At 38.3% G+C, this 16,339-nt stretch overlaps 1 protein-coding gene across 3 annotated transcripts; it reads right to left on the bottom strand.

Moving 5' to 3' along the window:
* Positions 1 to 6,024: 6,024 nt before the first annotated feature.
* LOC149404250 (auxin response factor 9-like) lies at positions 6,025 to 10,529 on the bottom strand. Of its 3 annotated transcripts, none has more exons than XM_089602647.1 (14): positions 9,943 to 10,529; positions 9,726 to 9,835; positions 9,468 to 9,563; positions 9,086 to 9,142; positions 8,859 to 9,011; positions 8,685 to 8,769; positions 8,488 to 8,578; positions 8,249 to 8,413; positions 8,058 to 8,171; positions 7,884 to 7,956; positions 7,635 to 7,776; positions 6,947 to 7,548; positions 6,670 to 6,857; positions 6,025 to 6,583 (listed from the first exon to the last, which is right to left on the bottom strand). In XM_089602647.1, the coding sequence occupies exons 1-14, from the start codon at positions 9,983 to 9,985 to the stop codon at positions 6,445 to 6,447; spliced, it is 2,058 nt and encodes a 685-aa protein (XP_089458773.1). In that variant the 5' UTR covers positions 9,986 to 10,529; the 3' UTR covers positions 6,025 to 6,444. The 3 variants fall into 3 exon arrangements, with proteins under 3 accessions (XP_089458773.1, XP_089458781.1, XP_089458789.1); XM_089602655.1 differs by having other exon boundaries at positions 8,859 to 9,008; XM_089602663.1 differs by having other exon boundaries at positions 9,726 to 9,829.
* Between the last annotated feature and the right edge of the window lie 5,810 nt (positions 10,530 to 16,339).

Genomic DNA, 16,339 nt, shown 5'->3' with positions numbered 1-16,339 from the left:
GCACTTGGAATCCATTATCCCACAATTCTTTCAGCTCTTCAACTAGTGGTTCTAAAAACACGTCCATGTCTTTTCCAGGTGATCTCGGTCCAGGTATCAAAAGCGTTAGCATCAAGTACTCTTTTTTCATGCACAACCAAGGTGGCAAGTTGTACGCAGTTAGAACCACGGGCCACATACTATACGCTAGACTCATTTCCCCAAACGGGTTGAACCCATCAGAAGCTAGTCCCAGACGTACGTTACGAGGCTCTGCAGCGAAATTTGGGTATCTCTCATCTAGATTCTTCCACGTCGAACCATCTGCAGGATGTCGCAAAACACCTTCTTCTTTGACGCGATCTCGTTCATGCCACTGCATCTCAAGCGACGTGTGTCGAGAAGCGTACAATCGCTTCAATCGATCTTTCAAGGGAAAGTATCGTAATATCTTTTGTGATACATTCTTCCCGGTTGGCTTCCATCTGCTCTCATTGCAAATTGGGCACACTTCAGCTTTCTCGAGATCTTTTCGAAATAACACACAATTGTTGATGCACGCGTCGATCATATCGTATCCCATGCCAAAACGCTTCAGCTTCGCCTTTGCCTCGTAGTGTTTTTCTGGAATTCGATTACCAATTGGGTGAGACTTCCTCAAGAGCTGCAACAATTCTGTAAACGACTTGTTCGTCCAATGGTTCGTGACTTTGATGTGCATCAACGAAACCAAGAACGACAAAGATGAAAACTCTTTGCACCCAGGGTACAATTCTGCTTCCAACTCAGCGAACAAATCTTCCACTTGCTCATCTGCACACACTTCACTCGGAGTCGGATCCGTAAAATCGTCGAAGTCCTCGTGATCCATTATATCATGGAGAGCATCGTGCAATCCACCGACTCCTCTTTGGTTAGTCTCGCTGGCATCTTCTACCATTCGACGCCGTGATGATACCATTCGGTGTATCCCGGAGTAAACCCCTTGTTCAAAAGGAGATTCTTTACGACCCCGATGTCCAGACATCTCACGTTATTGCAAGACTTACAAGGACAACGATAATGACCGTTTTCGTTCGGGAGTCTGCTTGCAACGCGGATAAACTCGTTAACCCCTGTTTTATATTGCAAACTCAACCGATTGTTCTCGGTAATCCAGTCCCTACTTGGATTTGACATTCTTCTAAATGAGACGGGAAATTGGGAGATAAAACTGAATCGTTAGAATTCATTTTGTAAGAGTGAATTATTGACATTGAGAGGTAAAACTGAGAGTGAATATTTGAAATTTAAAGTGAATTGTTATGAAATTGAGAGTGAGGAATTGTTAGGAAATTGAGAGTGACTCGTTAACATTTGAAATATTCGAGAGCGAATTAGTGAGAGTGAAAGAGAAATTGTGAAAAATATGTATTAATTTGAAAAAATGGTTAGAATTCGTTATATTACAAAGAGTTATTATTCTACCGAAAATTCCGCTGAGTTTCCCCTAAAATATTGACTAACCAAAATCTGCAATTTAAAAAAAAACACATATATAACAAACCAGGTCTATCCTATTAACATACTAAATACTAAACTGAGCCTCTGTGGCTCGGTCGCAATAAATTTTCAATAATTTTAAATTAAATTTAACATGTTACTAATTCAACAAATTGCAATCAAATTACACTAAACATGTTACATTAAATTACACTAAACATGTTACTAATTAATTTAATATGTTAATTTTAACTTAATTAATCTAATCTAACATATTACATATTATTAAAAGTAATCAACTTAATTAATCTAATCTAACATATTATATATTATTAAAAGTAATCAACTTAATTAATCTAATCTAACATATTACATATTATTAAAAGTAATCAACTTAATTAATCTAATCTAACATAGTAATCAACTTAATCAATCTAATCTAAAATATTAGATATTATTAAAATAACTAACCTTTTCCGAGGCGACGAAGAGGCAACGAGCTACGGCGGGGGGCTGCAAGTGACCAAGCTGCGGCGAGAGGGCGGTGGAGCAGCGGAGCAGTGGGGCTGGATGCGTGGCGGGGCTAGTCACGGCGCCGGAGTGGGGGTCACGCGTGGCGGGGCTGGACGCGTGGCGGGGCTGGTCACGGCGCCGGAGTGGGGGTCGCGGGCGGCGGGGCGGGGCGGGAGGGCGGCGGGGCAGCGTAGCGGCGGGGCAGCGGAGCGGCGGGCTGGTCACGGCGGCGGGGCGGCACAAACTGGTCGGCCATGGAGAGAGAGAGCTCATTGAGATTGAAAGAGAGATGGGGAGAGAGAGATAGACGTACCTTGGAGGAGGACGGCGGGGCTGGACGCGGGGCTGGTCGCGCGTGGCGGGGCTGGACGCGGGGCTGGTCGCGCGTGGCGGGGCTGGAAGCGGGGCTGGTCACGGCGTCGGGGAATGGGGGTCACGCGTGGCGGGCTGGACGCGGGGCTGGTCGCGCCGGGGACGAGCGTCGGAGAGAGAGAGAGAGAGTTAGAGAGAGAGAGAGAGGTGGTTTGGGCGAGGAAGAAGACGCTCGGGCATTTAAAATACCCTAAAACTATTAGGTGCGACAGTGTCATATCGGGTGCGACAAAGTCGCACCGGATAGCACTAATCATCAGCGAAATTTTTAGTCGCTTGGAAGGGTATTAGGTCCGACATGTCGCACCTAATATGTGCTTAGGTGCGACATGTCGCACCTAATACCCTTCCGCACCTAATATGTTAATTTGTAGTAGTGCGCTATGTGGGGCACGGAGCCTGAAAGATGTGCTCGACAGAGGAAACAGAGCGCAGAGAAATCCTCGGCGATGCTTCAAGACTCTAGAATCGAGTGACCCGAGAGAGAATGTGTGTTTTCTCTTAGAGGTGAGGGAGTCTCAGTAAAGAAGTTTTTGCGCAGCTGTGTGCGGGAGACTAAATGCCTGCCAACATAATATATACAATAATTTAGCAAAATAGCCAAATCAAACCTTTAAAATTGCTAAATAGCCAAGGTTTTGTAAATACTAAGTAAATAGCCAGATATCATTTAAGACACTTCTAAATTTACCAAAACACCCAGACATTTCCCGCCCATAAGTCACACGGTTAACTTAAAAAAAAATAATAAAAGAGGTAATGTGATTCCGAGAATCGAGGAAGTAATAACTGCAAATTTAATTCCGATCAACTCACAACCGATATTCACTCTGCGATTAAGAAAAACAAAAAAAAAAAAATTCTCCAAAAATATTTTTCAAAACCAGCTCCTCTCTCCGACGAACTGCACCTATTTTGGCGACAACCTACGAACTGCAACTATTTTTCAAAACAAGCTCCTCTCTCCGGCTGTAACAGGTATGCATGTGTGATTTTTTTTCGATTGGAACTCTTATTTATTAATGTTCAACCTCGATTTACATATTAAAATATGGAAAAAAAAATGTTTTTTTTTAATCGATTATGAAAATAGATGGTATTGCTTATTCCTCTCCCTATGTGTAATGAATCCGTGGATTATTGTTCATTAATCCTAAAATTTACACAAAACCCTATTCATCACAATGAAATTTGGGGGATCCGACTATTGTGATTTAAATACAAAATACATGTGTCATTCAGTGATTTAAATGTTTATTGTAAAATCCTTTTGAATGTTTAAATGTTGTTGGAACGGGTTTGATGTATAAATCTTGATGTGTTATATCTAGATCTTGATGCGTAGTGAAATGTAATCATGTTTCAGTGTGTTAGTGTATGGGTAATACCATTGTGAATACGTTTGAAGATTTTGGGTGTTTGGATATTAGAAGAAAATAGGAGTCGACATATTCTGCAGTAAATCTGAGTAAATATCGGACACTCTAAGGTTTTTGACCAAATCTTTATTTACACATATTTATTGCAGAATATGTCAATCTTTCAAAGTTGCCGAAATACATTAAAAAGTTGTGACGAAGATATTTCCATGTATTTACTACTGAATATGTCAAGTTATGAATTTGTTATATCTAATGAAATTAGAATATTAACGTGTATTTACTGCAAACAGGGTTAATATGACTCAACCACGACGGCGAGAACAAAAATAACTGCCGTAAGAAATAAGACGCTCACAATAACGCCGTCTACCGAAAACATTTTGTAAATCATGTTGATTACATTCTGTATTTACACCACCTGACAATGGATTATGGTTTTCCAGCCATTGACGTTCAAAAAGCTTAACTGCAGCATAACAGTGATAGTAAATATACGTAAATACAATATTAATTTTATGAAAACCTGTGCGAAAATAGCCTAAAATTTCAACAACAAAAAAAGCATATAGACCTGATTCATTCATGTACGTTGGAAAAAAAAAATTTAATATTAAACAAGACAAGATAAATTAAGCAGTAAATATAAGAAAATAATATATAATAGGAAACAAATAAATTGCAACTGCCACGTCTAAATTAGTTCCTACATAAAGAGAATCATTAATAGACTAAATCATGTTCACACTTATATTAGGAAATAAATTTCAAAAAATTTCGGGAAGTTATATAATCCAAAATTTGAAATAAAATTCAAAATTCAAACGCAACAAGGGCAATTTTCGGATATGAAAAAACATATTATTGGGCCACGTCATCCGAGTGGCTATTTACTTAGTATTTACTAAACCTTGGCTATATAGCAAATCATAACGTTTGATTTGGCTATTTTGCTAATTTACCCTAATATATAAAGCAATAACAAATAATGTCTACCAACATCTTGTAGTGTGCTTGAATTTTGTAGAAGCCTTAGGAATTTTGGACACACCTCTCTTCTCGGTCATGTATGATGTGTACGAGCAAGGACAAAAAAATGTAAAAATTTGTCTAAGATTTGCATTTTATAATATATATATATATATATATATATATATATATATAGTTTTTTAGGACATTTTTGTTCATTTGAGACTTTTGAACATTCATTTGTGATGTTTTTTTAATAAAATTATTTCTCTTTTATAATTTGAGATTTTTTAAACACAATTTAACAATTAATTTCTCAATCATTTTATCTCTGATTTTGATTAATAATTATTCGATCTTATACATCTTGCTAAAGGAATAAAATATGTTAATGGGCTATAAACCTCTCTTTAATACCGTTTTATTCCAATAATAACTAGCTAGACTGCCTATAAAAATAGGCTCGGTCCTCTTCCCCGGCCTAAGCCCTACACCGACACTGGCCGATCAGGCGAACGTGTCTAGCCTCAATCTTTAGTCGCGTTAGTAGCAAACCTTCCATCGTATTTTTACAAATGTATGTCCCTACAACACATACTCGTTATTGCTATCATATGCTGAAAGCGAACCCCACGCTATATTGTCCACAAAACGTGGTGCATGAACGAGCACAATTTCCAAGTAAAAATGAATAAATAAAATACAGAATCAGCGTTGAATTGGCATAGTGGTCAGACTATTATTTTTTGATTTCCGGGTCCATAAAATTCAACTTCCACAACAGGCATATGAATAGGTCTTGGACTTTTATAGTTTTAACACTGTTTGGGTTGACCAGCCACCAGGATTTTCAAAGCGTTCACAAGTACAACATTGTTCATTTTTTGGTTTTGTTCTCTCTATTCAGACAGACGCAAATCTAACCAACATTCACTCAAGATTTTGTCTCAACGCACGCATGTATTTCAAATCAGTGCCTTGTTTTCAGTTGCCAAGTCTTTAAAAACCTACCACACCGTTTGACACTTAAAGTACACACTGTTGCCCAAAGTCGGTAACTCGTACGTTTGTTTAGTTATGGTACTCATATGTTGAAAAATAGCAAATTCACTTTAGTACGACCGTGCTATATTTACGTTGAGAGAGAAACTGAAATGAAATTAAAAGCGTTAAATACGTGCTCATAACCTAATCGTTATAAATTTCAGACCATTATTACACTCTTTCATACGAGTGAAGCCAAACAAGGCAAATAAAATATTATGCTCAGAGAATCCAAGGCTCGCAAAAGATCCAAACATTGGGTTCGAACAATGATGCAATTTGGAAAGAGAAGAGCAACGGAAAGATTGCATAATCGCACTCTCTAAAGGTCAAGATTACATGAAATAAAAGCACCAACATATTTACAATAACAATCAAACACTAGGTAGTAGTTGTAAGCTCTCCAACACTTGGACCATTCCCACCAAACCCCCTAATTGCCGCCCATAGCACGAGGGCATTTCAATTAATATTCACAGATTCTAGGACCTAAACCTCTATTCCCACTTGCATTAGAACCACAAGGACTCAAAAGTCAAATCACTTGTTAGCTCTAAAAAACGAGCTAAAAATTAGCCAAAAGTCTCCTTTTTTCACCCATCTTTCAAACTGTTTCCTTTGACCAAAATTAGAGCACAGCCCACCACACCCTTCTCCTCTAACAAGCAAAGCATTAACACAAAGGAAAGAGGGAAAGTTTAACTAATCAATTTTCGGCTGACTCTGAACTTAGCATGGTCCCCTCGATTTCTAGGGAAGACAATGGAAGCTTGTTTCCTGTTTTCATCTTCTTCACGTCCTGGCTCGAACATATAAGAATCCTCCTCACAATTTTACAAAACTCTCTGCAATTACCCAAGACCCGACGGTTAAGATAATATATATAAAAAAAATAAACTAGTTGCAATAGAGTTGAAAACCGAGTACTTACTGCCATAGATCGTCGCCGACAAGCATCATGTCCCCTTCATCGTCAGTGAAGACAATTTCCCACTTGTTACGGGGGCGAAGCTGTCCCTTGATGTCAAACATCTCTTCGAGCTCATCTATTAGCTGGCTGTAACCCTCTAGCATGGATAAATCCACAGCCCGGCCAACGGCCACGCCCTGCATTTGGACCTTCACACAAAAGGGTATGCATAGTCAGACATCGCTTGGAAATCATTAGAACCCAACAATGTGAAGGGTTTTCTTTTTTTTCTTTTTACCTTGGTACGACTTCTTGCGGACGTAGATGAGCTCCTTTTGCTCTGAGTCTCTTTTGACGATACTTGCATCTGTTCAGGCTCTTTTGAGACCTTAGACGTATCGGATTTCAGATCTGATTCGGCAACTGACACGTTACTTAATTGACCACCCTCAGTGTTTCCCACAGACAGACTCATTGGTTGCGAAGCCATCTTTTCTATTTTAGTTTGGTTTGTCTGATGACCAAACACTTCGATACCAAATAAACGGAAACTATTGGATGACTCGGTTTTCTTCCCTTCTTCAGATGGGTCAAAAAAGCATTGCTTAGGTTGATTTAGAGAAGAGTATCCGGAGAAGTTTTGTGCAACAGATTTGCTGTCCTCGACTACTTCCTGAAAAATATTATGGGAACTATTTGGTTGAGGAGAAGATAGCCAAGTCCCTTCAGTTGGGGTCTTTGGAGCGTTGTTGCTGTTGCAGGTAAAATCAGCTTGGTTATGACGCCACACACCATGACTTTCGCCTCTGTTGCCTTCAGTAGCAACGTGTATTTGTGCCATTTCATGGGGCTGACTTATTCCATAGCCCCAGACGGTGGATGTGGCAGAATTCGTGGTATCTACATTTAAGACCGATGAACATAGAGGTTCAAAAAATAGGCCAACTTATTAATATGGAAAGCAGAAGATCGGATAAAATAGATACCAAGAGACATGTTATCGTTGGGCGGTCGAGGCCTTTTGTTCTTCACCACAGGTGGTTCAGGGGCAGAAGCCACAAAAGGCTCGATCTCCCAGGGTGAAACTCTTTCAGGTCTTGGAATAGCTGCAGCTTCGTCCCATTGGACCTGGTTCAGATTAAAACAAAAATAAAATAAGATCAGAATTTGCATTTCATTAGCAAGGCATCAAAAATTATAAAAGAACACGAGAGACTAGATCTGGTAAAACGCACTTTTAAAGATCGCCATCTCGAATCTACCCACTGAGGGGACATGTCTTCAACACCAACGATTGTACCAGAAAACCTGTTTTCGGAGCAGAACAGAACAGAAACCTATTTACCACAAACTTAACAATAATTCACATAGACACTACCAAAGCAAACAATTCACATTAAAATATTGACCTTCTCTCAGGGGCATCTTCTCCCTCAAACCTCATTTTGTATCTCATGCCAAGTGCAAACTTATTCTTAATGGCCTCCAAATACTTATTCAAACTAACGATGAACTGGCTCGTCCTGCACAAAATACAAAAGGTTTGAGATTACAGAACAGGTCAGAGGAAAGTAAGCCAAGTATACTGATTATAAGCTACCTTGGTTTGTAAAAAACAGTAAAGAAAGTCTGAGTTGTGACAGCATGTGAAGCGGTGGCAAGCACTCCTAAGTGCATGCTCTGACTTGAAATCACAGATGAAGGCATGCTGCTTGGTTGGCGAGCATGGCGTCTCACACCCACACGCAACTCCCCATTCTCTCCCCTGAACAAAGTAATCACACACGAGATTAACTTCTTGGACATTCGAATTTTTTGTCTTATACCTTGCAATCATACCTGAGAAATACAAACGAATCACCGGCAACTAATCTCTTAGAAGTGACAAAAGTACTCCACCCAGTTGTTAGTAAGTGCCTCCTGGGTTGACCTACATATGGGATGGCGAGCCACATAATTCAAACTCATTAGAAAACAAAAAATGCTAAATTACTTCAAATCAGACTGTTCTAAGCCACTGAAAGAAATTCCATTACCTCTAAAAATGTGCTTAAATCGCCACTCATACCCGTGTAGGTCCTTCGCTACCAATTCCTGAGTCGGGGTTGACTGAGTCATGTCCTGATATACATATGAATTGAGGAAAGAGTCAACTAAAAAGTGACACCAAGATCCATCAGACATAACAACCACAACAACTAAAATTTTACCAGCTGAGGAAGGCATTCGGTGGCGTGTTTCCGTAGAACCGAAAACCCACCATGAGTGCTTGTATCAGACGCAGTCAAAACCTTGCAAAATGAGTGAACAGTTGGTTTTGGAGGCTCGGGAATGCTAGGATCGGGACTGGTGGGTTCAGGCTGCTGCAGAATTTTATCACGCAATCAAAACCCATTATACTTCTAATATATTTTTTTAGAAATCGAAAGGCTCTTACATCAGCCTCCGGTATCAGCGTGATTTGGGCATAAACCTCGTCTGTTTCTTGTTCCGCCTAATCACGTAACGAAAAGTTAGGTTAACATGCTTTCAAAAAAAGGTAAATATTACGTTTAGAAGGGTAGAGAATCAAACATTCATTTTCCTTCATTATTTATGCAATTTTGCTTTTCTTACATACTCAATTCAACTTTCCTAATGAACCAAACATATCTAGTTGATCTAAGTTAAAAAAAAAAAAAAAAAAAAAAAAACACACATTACAAAGACCAAAATATTCGAATATACAGGATCTAAATCACTATTCTTAAACTTCCTAGGAAGCAAAGAAGGCATAGAGTGAGGAGAATGGAAAACAAAAGTGGTGAAAGGGAAATTACCATTAAATGAACGTTAATAACACGACAAAGAATCTTCGATGGAAGATTAAACATTGGAATCTTCTGACTTAGCTCCTGATTTGTTGATGCTTCTAACTATACAAACGCAAAATCGATATCAACACGCGTTCAATTTCATTTCAGCGGCCGAAAAATCACAAGGAAACAAGAAGAAAAAAAAAACCCCTCAGAAAGGTAACAAAAACGTAAAGCGAAGGAACAAAAATAAACGATCTGGGAAACGAAATCGGAACCTACTTGTTCCATGTGACCCTGAGGAAAGTAAAAAACCCTCTCGTCGCAACGAGGAACGTCGACGAGAGGACCAGCACAAGCTTTCCATAGCTCCGGGTACAATTTATCTGCAACTAAAACCCCAAGCCAAGTACATAAACCAACGAGCTAATACACCCGAATCCGAGAAAATCAGGATGGAAAATTCAATTTCGATTTATTAGAATAATATGAATCCTACCTTCAACAATAGGTTGTCCAAACGAGCCTCGATTAGCCATCATCGATCGAACTCCGAAGCTCTCTCTCTCTCTCTCTCTCTCTCTCTCTCTCTCTCTATCTATATATCTCTCTCTTAAGAAATGTTTTTATTTATATTTTTTATTTTGAGTCCTTAAATAGCGACAGAGATTAAAGATACTAATCACAATTATTGGAAAACAACCATTAATTCAGCTGAATTAAAGGTTTAAAATACTCTCAGGAGAGAAAACTCATCGATTTCCACAAACAAACTGAAGAAAAACCCTGTCCTTTTCTTTACCCGTAACGCATCGATCGTAATCAATTTACGAAGAAAGCCCACACAAAACACCGCAAATTCTTCTTGTTCCTCAACTGCTTGTCTCTTCGTTCTTTCTTCTTCTTTCTCTCTCTCGCTCTCTCTCTCTCAGTTGTTGTGTGATTAGGGAATAAAATGGAATGAGAAAAACGCCGTTAGTGAAAGGGAATTCCACCAAAACCCGTCTTATATTTTTTATTTTATTTTATCATACCATGGGACTTTGCTGCTTCATTTTCTGACTGACTTTCTCTCTCCTCTGTCTCTCTGGCTCCGCTTTGCTTTGCTGGTTAATTGTACGAACCTGAAACCTAACCCTGGTTGGGTTAGTTGACCTCTGGGTTAGGTCAAACCTTAACGGCGATGTTGACAGAGAAGAAAGGCGGATATTATTTGGGAAATTGCTGATCAGCCCCTGTGGAATGTATATCTTATTTTTTTAGTTTTTGGAATTCGACATGATTCAAATTAGGGCATTATAGCAAAATAGTCAGTTTGAAACTATAGATTTGTTTTTAGACTATGTTTCATAATTTTTAGGGAAATAGCCAACATGCTTAGGTGTCAATAATTAATAGACTAATTTGCCCTTTTACTTAATCAAATGGAAATAATGAATATAATTATATTAAATAATAGGCAATAATGATATAAAATAACAGACAATTTCAAAATTGTTACACGTAGCCTTAAACCTCTAACAAATCTCAACAAAATATTTTATCAAAGATATCATTAATCATTGGCGGGCTAATTTAGAACGGCTTCACCAATTTTCAACGCCAACAAATCTCCTGGAGTGGACGCGATATTATGAAAATTTTAATGTGCATCAGTTTCTGTTACTGTAAGAACCTGTCAACACAGATAATAAACGTAAATAATTGGAATTATCTCATTGTCCACATTTAAGTAATCTGAATGGAAATAAATAGAAATAACTGTAAATAAATAATCTATACGTCTAAATTTTTCCAAAGACTGACGTTCGAAAATCTTCACTGTTAAAAAAAACAAATTAACAGTGAAAGTCGGACCACCTCTAACCAAGTTAACATTAAAAAAAAACATACCAGAATCCACCAACGACAAAGACGCAGAAGCCATATTTTTAATCGGAAACAAATTATTTCTTCCAGACGCAGTTTCTTTTTTCTTCTGCGAAATAGTTTCAGCGTTGATGAGAGTTAAGAAGGTCTCGCTGACGATGAGGTTGGCGGTCCAGTTCGAGACGGCGACGATTCCTCCGTCGGTGCCTCGGTACCTGAGATGGTATATCTCCGACGAGTCTTCACCGACCTCATCCGCCGCCTCCGGCTGATCTGCGTCATCGGCGACAACTTCTTCTGCTGGACGGCCCCCGTGGCCCGCGATCTCGGCGTCTTCCTCGTCATCTTGGCACGTTGAAGGTAAAAAAGAAAAAAAAAAAAAAAAGCTCAGATCTGGTTGTGGAATGGCTGGAGAGAGAGAGAGAACGTGATACTAGGAATTCAAAATCTGATACCTACCTACTACAAAATAGGAACTTAACACGCACAAAAAAAAGGAAAAAATACGATAATTAAAAAACTGTCTTAATTATTGAAGGACAAAAAAATAAAATATTAATACGTTTTATTATTTCCCTAAAAATCTTCAAACATAGGCTAGATCTCAAACCTAACGTTTTAGGTGGTTTAGTTAATTACAAAACTCTTCAAATTATGACGGATTAGTTAGACAACTTCAGTTATAATAGCTTGACATAATTTTATTTAATGAGAAACAGCTCTCTTTTAATACGGGAGCTTAAAAAAATAACATTATAAATCAACAATAACTTTTAACAAACATCCATACGTTAGTTTTTTTTTTTCATAAATATTTTTAAAAATTAGAGCTATGTAATGTAAGCTCATTTAACCATTACATGACACGTGGTAGTGACTTTTAAAATTTATCGTGGTAATTGTTTGTATCAAAAGCTAACTGGTGTGTCATGTGAAGTATTAATCATATCCAAACTTAATTATTTTGTATAATCTATAATTATTATCAATTTAATTTTTATCTACATTATTATAAATGTAGAATTAGTGACTTAAATATCCCTAAACTATCTCTTGTAATATAAAAACGATTAATTTGCCCCTCAATATAATTTTTGTACCTTATTGTCACGCCCCGAGAACCGAGACGTGAACTAAGAGAAGATAAGCGATATTAAACATACTTTATTAAACACTAAACGAGTAACTAAACATCCCACAGTGCATACTCAGTTATTCACTTTACAGATCCAAAGATAAACAAAACAGAATACAGAAAAAAAAAAAAAAAAAAACAAACTTTGATAAACCAAAAGCTTATATACAGACCTGCTAGATAACGAAACTAAAAACTTCAAAAACTTGACGACGTAAAACTCCGAGGTCGTCCTAACCCTTCTTCTCGTTCCCTGATTATAAAAAAAATTGAAGAAATAGGGATGAGCCTGAGGCCCAGTAGGTGCTATAATAATGGTTTGATTTTTAAAAAAAGATTTTCGAAAATAATACTTAGCTTGATAATATTACTATTCTTGTCACGTGTAAATCACCATACACGTACAAGTATACCTTGCAGAAATATAAATTGCAGAAATGTAAATGACAGAAATTTAAATGACGGGATGCTGATGCTAGAAATGTAAATGCAAGAGATGCAATTGAATTTAAATGTGCATCTACGCCCATTTAAACGTATACTATTTCCTGAGCCCCTGTCAACATAACCCGTGACAGTCCTCTGATCAGAATGGTGCACTCTCCACACCCTTATATATATACGACTGCACTATCCGCTTCATATATATACGTTCCCGGCTCTATCAGGATATACAAAACATTTTATTTCGCAAATACGGAATATATGTATAATATCGAAAATATTCTCAACTTCATGATCAGATATCCTGAGATGAAGTTCCACCACATTTTCTAAGAACGGTTTAGGTTTCGTGGCACGTTCACAACCATTTTCATTTCGAAAAGAATATATACTTGAGGCCAAACCATAAAATCAGGAGAGAAGGGTTATAATAACCTACCTCGAGAATAAGCGTCTAAGTTGCTCGTCTACGAGACGTTCGCTCGTCCTGTGAACCTGAACGTTCACTAAAACCGAGGCTCCAGACGTTCACTTACTCCGTGAACCCTCTAAACAACTTTCAGTCTTGAACCCTATCACGGTAAATCAAACCGATCCTGAATCAGAATCTTATGAGTAATCCACAATACTCAAACTTAAATGTACGATTTAATAATCGTATAACCCAAAGACATTTCTAACTATAAAGTCCAAAATTCGCATTTCTTGAACGAGTCTAATTTCATTTCCATAATGAAATCTGAAAATAATTCTAGCGAAACAAGTATCATTCTTTTCTCTTCCAAATTCAAAACCGTCAATAACTTATCTCAAGTATCTCAAATCATTAATCACCAAAAACCAGAAACTCAAACCTACATCACACGGCCAAACAAACTCACGGCCAAGCAAGAAACAATCAAACTCGTCCAAACACCCGTAATAAACACGAACCCAACCACAATTCAAACCAATAATCCTCATAACAGTTTTCAGAATCACATATCACAGTCACAAATCAAAATCCCCAAATTTGATGAACAAACCCTAGATTTCGGCCAAAAATAATCAAGAGAAAATCCAAACAATAATCTTAATCCATGAATCCGAGTAACAACATCACAACCAAGCTTAAACAATCACTCAGAGTCGATCAATTTTACCCAAACAACCCGAAATCCAAAAAGCCCCAAAATCCACTTCAAACCCTAGAATTCACGAAATCAATCCTGGGTTTTGATTTCTTACCCAATTCTTTCGTGGATTTGGACTCTCTGGGGTGTGTTCTCTTTCTCCCAGTGGTTCTTTCTCGGGCGGCGGCCACGGCGAGCTCTCGCGGCGTTCTTCTCTCGGCCTCAGCGGGCGCGCGTTGTCTCGGCTGGAACTGGTGGCCGAGCGCGAGGTGTTGAAGAAGAAGAAAGAAGAAGAAGATGAGGAAGATGTTGGAGTGGTGAGGATCTGCCGGAGTTCTTCGTTGTGGTTGCGTGGTTTTGTTTTTTTTTTCTTTGCGGGAACCGCTCGAGAGAAATGGAGAAGAGAAGAGGAAGTGAATCGAAGAAGAAGAAAAGAGAAGGAAGAGAAGAATGTAGAAAGTTCTTCCAATTTTGCAAATAAACCCCTCCTTGTTTCCATCTCTAGAAAACTGACCCCGAACTCAACGTTTTATTTCAAATAGACCCAGAAAAACATGACAACCACGTCCTTGTCACAAAATTTTGTGACTTCAACCGTAACCAATCGAACCTCTAATTAAAAGCTTCAAAACCAAGAAAATTCTCATTCGTTCTCAAATAACTCAAATATACTCAAGGTTTCTCGGAAATAATTCTCGTCCTTAAGAATTTATTTTCTTAAATTAAATTCCGGAATATCTCATCGGAAAATAATTTATCATTCACGACGAACTCGATAAATCCTTTATTTTATTCCGAGATTTCTCCTTACCTTAATATATTTCAAATCCAAAATACTGGAAATACTACTTAGAAAATTAATTTACATAATTTTCCCGTCCTTTGATTAACTTAATTTACAAGATTAACCTTAAAACTTCGAATCGCTACACTTATTTTATCCTTTTGTGTATTTTGAGCTTATTTATCAATTAAATACACACGTTTTTGTCACGTGATAGGTAAAATAAGGGAATTTATCAAATTAAATTTTTCTTGCTTAAAAAATATAAATAAATGAAAAAATAGAATGAAATAATCTTCAGTTCTCTCTCTCTCTCTCTCTCTCTCTCTCTCTCTCTCTCTCTCTCTCTCTCTCTCCATCCATCCATCCATCCATCCATGCCTTTGTTTAGTAGGGGGAAGAGAGGGAGATATAGATGGATTTTTTTGTTGATGTGACATGTGCTCTTTTTTTTTCTTTTTTGTGAGAAAAGGGGTTCAGGGCCTTCTATTAAATTATGGGTAAAACACCCAGAGATACAACTTTAAATTTTCTTGATCCAAGAAACAAAAGGAACCTCGATCGGAAAAGATCAACCGCTAACGCTAACGTCAACGTCAAATATAAATAAAAGCCCAGTTTGTACATAGAGAGCACAACGCGAATAGATAAAATATCAAGCTCTTTCAAATATCCCCGAATGGATGGTGGAGAGATCCAACCAAACGTGGTCCATTTACCAGGAAGAAGACAGATCTTCCAACTGCATAGACAAAAGTCTAACAGAGTTCCCCGAGCGGGAAGTTGGACGATGGCTAATCCAACTCCAAACCAAAACACAATACAACCTAACACAAAGTACGAGCAAAAACTAAAAAAATAAAGACAATTACAAACGGCACCAAGAACTAAAGTCCAAATCTGAAGCAATCTGTAAACCAAAACCAACAACCGAATGACAAGCCCCAACACTGCAATGAGACACCCTCAGCCGGAAGTTCGAGACAAGCGGCGGAGCGGAGCTTCCGTCGCCGGAGAACGACGAACGGCCACCCAAAACCCACATCCCGAGAAGAGCATCGGAGGGGGGCTGCGAAGTTGCGAGGAGCAGACCCAAACGATGACGAACGGCAGAGCTGCGCACCTCGGAGAGGCTGCCAGAACAAGCCATTGACTGGATCTGAAAGATTGAACAGATCTGGAAAAGTTCAAAGAAAAAGAGAAAAATAAACAAAAGCTTGCAGGAAATGAGAGCTCGAAGGGCTCCCTCCCAGGTCGGAGCTTGCCCCAGCAGCGGCGTCCGAGCCTTGGAGGAGACGGCGGCGGCTCAAAAAAGCCCAAGGCTTATGGAGACTCTTTTGTTTGGGTCTCTACTTTTGGAGAGGTTTTTTTTGTTTGGGTGTGACATGTACTCTTGTTTGGTAGGATAGAGCGAAATAAAATATCAATTAAATACGCACGCTTTTGTCACATGATAGGTAAAATAAGGGCATTTATCAAAATACAGTTTTCTTGCTTAAAAAAATTATAAATAAATAAAAAAAATAGAATGAAATATCTCTCTCTCTCTCTC

This window comes from Urtica dioica, chromosome 2 (genome assembly GCF_054948205.1).
Source record: "Urtica dioica subsp. dioica isolate 48M chromosome 2, U.dioica_male_clone48M_v1_H2, whole genome shotgun sequence".
NCBI lineage: Eukaryota > Viridiplantae > Streptophyta > Magnoliopsida > Rosales > Urticaceae > Urtica > Urtica dioica.
The sequence above is the reverse complement of the archived record's forward strand: the minus strand, read 5'-3'. Positions and strand labels throughout refer to the sequence as shown.